Source organism: Chrysochloris asiatica, unplaced genomic scaffold (assembly GCF_000296735.1).
Source record: "Chrysochloris asiatica unplaced genomic scaffold, ChrAsi1.0 scaffold00165, whole genome shotgun sequence".
Taxonomy (NCBI): domain Eukaryota; kingdom Metazoa; phylum Chordata; class Mammalia; order Afrosoricida; family Chrysochloridae; genus Chrysochloris; species Chrysochloris asiatica.
The window spans coordinates 4,046,247-4,049,616 of record NW_006408683.1 but is presented as its reverse complement, the minus strand read 5'-3'; the positions used below and the strand labels follow the sequence as shown (position 1 = coordinate 4,049,616).

Here is a 3,370-nt window from a genome sequence, read left to right as displayed (position 1 = left end):
TTGATTGCATTTTTGATCAATTTCAGGCTGAAGAAGTTGGTAGAATTCTTCAGTCTCATCATCTGTGGCTTTAGTGGCTGGTGAGTAAATTTGAGCAATGGTAGCATTAAGTCCTGGTGTGATGGTATGGGATAATAACAAGGTCAGTTTGAACCACAAGGTCAGTGGTCAAATTCACCAGCTGCTCCTTGTAAACCCTATACAGGGTCATATGAGTTAAGAACTGACTCAGTGGCACTTAACAATAGGATTTTCTGTCTTGAACATTGAGATCTTACATGTTAAAATCACTAGTGAATAAACAAAGAAAAGAGTTGCCAGATAGTATTTTCAATCAATTATTTTTTGTATTTATTATAGTTATATTTCCTTACAATGAATGATTCTTGTGTGGTTCACAAACCAAGGGTCCACTCCCACAGAAAACCACTTCCAATAAGAAATGCTCACACAGAAAACAAAGCAGAAGGCATGTGCCCTTATAAGGCACTCAGTACAAGGGACAGTTGACTTGTTCTCTGACTGGATTCCTTTAGGATGCTCTTATGTTGGCATTACACTCTTCTAAGAGAAGAACCAAATCTTCCATCAGGCTGTGCTCTCTGCCATGTGTTACTCTCAAAATATCAAAAGCCTAAATGAAAAGGAAAGAAGACAAATTAGATCCCAAGATAGGTGGGTCCCTGCGTACTCTGTATCTTTTCACTATGATGCAATGATCTGGTGAACCCCACAGGTCTTTAAGCCAGACATGGAGTGGCGGGGTGACTTCTCTCCATGTTTAAAAGCATCCTCATTACCCAAGTCATGCTGGGGTTCCGGGAGAGTACTTACAGAGGTTTAACCAGAGTGGTTAATGTTATTCAGTAACACATGGTATTATGAAATAGCATGTTATACCTACCACTTCAGCCACTTTCATTTTTGCATGCTGCATTCAATTTTCATCGATATGCGTTGTGATTATCAGGTATGTAAATTTCTGTATTCTATTAATACCACAGCATTTTATAATCTCCTTCACTCCCCATGTTAAATCTATCACAAAATCTTGTCAATTTGATTACCAAAATATTTCTGAATCTGGGTGGGCTTGGTCCCGAAGTCCATCAGCCTCTGCCTTGTTTACTAGTATAATTGATCCTGGAACTAGAAGCCTTCATGCTGCAGGGAAACCTAAGTTACATGGATGGGCCTATGGTCTTAAATTTATTGTTTAAGTCATCCGAGCCCAAGCACCAGATATGTGTGTAAAGAAATCTCCATATAATTCTGGCTCCTAGTCAAAAGACAGCTGGATTCTAGTTTTCCCAGCTGAAACCCCAGTCATTGTGGAAAAGAGGCAGGGCATCACCACTCATCTTTATTTGAACTTTGAATCACAGTGCACATAATAAAATGGTGGTTGTTTTAGTCTACTAAGTTTGGGGGTGGTTTGTTATACAGCAATAAATAATCAGAACGCTTTCAATATTTTTGCAATAAATAGAGATAAGCAGTGTCATCTTGCACTACCATTCTAGGAGAGGAAGGTTACTGATGGGGCCCCAGATTCATTGTGTTCAGTGTGCATGTGCTCTCGGGAGATGTGAAGATACAGGTCTAGTGCCTGTTAGCATCCAGCAAATCATCTAGAACACAACAGTGGTTCTCAGCTCTGGCTGCACATCAGTATTTACTGGGAAACTTCTAAAGAAATACCAATGGCCATACCTACCCATCGTTGAAACCTACTCTCTGGGAGTAGTAAGGCCTAGGCTCCAATAAGCACTCATCAAACAACAGCAAATAACAGTGTTAATATGTCCAGATTAATTAGAATTTAATGGTACAGTTAGTTCCATCATGCTTTCTGATATTGCTATGTGTCATTGAGTCAATTCCAACTCACAAAGACCTTATGTATAATAGAACAAAACACTGTCTGGTGCTATAGCATCCTCACAGTCCTTCCTATGTTTGAACCCATTGTTGCAGTCATGGTCATTACATATCACTGAGGGTCTTCCCTTGTATTGCTGACCTTGCACTTTACCAAGCAGCTAGCATGTCCAGAGTACATAATATGAAATTTGATTGTTCTCGCTTCTAAGGAGCATTCTGGCCATACCTATTCCAAGACAGATATGTTTTTCTTCTGGAAGTGTATAGTACATTCAATATTCTTTGGGAATACCACAATTCACCTGCATCATCATGCTTATATACCATATTTTACTAAACTGGTGTCTCTGGGTGGTGTAAATGGTTACTGCACTTGGCTGCTAACTGAAAGGTTGGAGCTTTCAGTTCATTCATAGGTGCCTTGAAAGAAAGGCCTGGTGACCTACTTCCAAAAGCTCAGCCATTGAAAATCCTACTGAGCACAGTTCTACTCTGACACACATGGGTTGCTATGAGTTCTTATATACTCAGTAGCAAAGTGTTTGGTTTTATTTACTGAACTACTCATGAAAATTTAGATCACTTCTAATTTTTTGGTATGATATAATATAGATCTTATTGTTGTTGTTAGGTGCCATTGAGTCAGTTCTGACCCTTAACAACCCCAAGCACAGCAGAACGAAACACCGCCTGGTTCTGTGCCATCCTCACAATTGCTGTTAGGGATTCCACCTATGGTCTTACGTAATGCATAGGCTCTGCAGGAAGCCTCCTTCACTGGCACATTGTAGCCCCATTTTAGGTATTCCAATCAGTTATAGGCAGATAACAGGCTTACAAGCATTCTATGGTGCTATTTCTGGCTATTCCTTTATAATGGTATGACAGGGAAATCAAGAATCAAAAGACAGCCAAGCATCTTAACATTATTTCCCCGCTTTTCCCCATTCCAACCTTGTCTCAATACCTGTATCCCAGAGGCCTGTTGTTCCAAGGTTGTGCATACATCATTATTTACCTCTGTCCCACTTAGCCCATGCAAATCTGCCTAATTGTTTCCCCGTTTGCTTTGTTCTTCCAGTCCTCTCCCTCTTCTCTTGTATTGTCCCCTCCCTAGCAACCAAACTATCCTGTGTCTACTCCTTACCCTGTGCTCCATTTTCCCCTCTATCCCGTCACCTAACCACCCACATCCTGGTAACCAGCAAAGAATCTTTCCCTACTTTAACATGGGTTCTTTTTCTTAGCTGTTTACAGTAGTGGTCCTATGCAGTATTTCTCCTTTTGTGATGGACTAATTTCACTCAACATAATGTCCTCAAGGTTCATCCATGTTATGTGGTGACTTGCAGCTTCCTTGTTACTCTTCAAAGTAGCATAATATTTCCAACCTTCTGAGGAAGTGTGATATTGCTTTCTAGGGAGGTTGGACCATTTTGCAATCCCACCAACAATGCAGGAGCGTCCCAGTCTCTCCACAACCCCC

General features: G+C 40.6%; 1 protein-coding gene across 1 annotated transcript in view; it reads right to left on the bottom strand.

Annotated features, from left to right (window-relative positions):
• Positions 1-434: 434 nt before the first annotated feature.
• SMYD3 (SET and MYND domain containing 3) overlaps positions 435-3,370 on the bottom strand; it is a 1,025,869-nt gene continuing 1,022,933 nt past the window's right edge. The window contains exon 12 of the mRNA XM_006871271.1: positions 435-634. Coding sequence (XP_006871333.1) covers positions 533-634 — 102 coding nt within the window. The 3' untranslated portion in view covers positions 435-532. The remainder of the gene's footprint in view (positions 635-3,370) is intronic.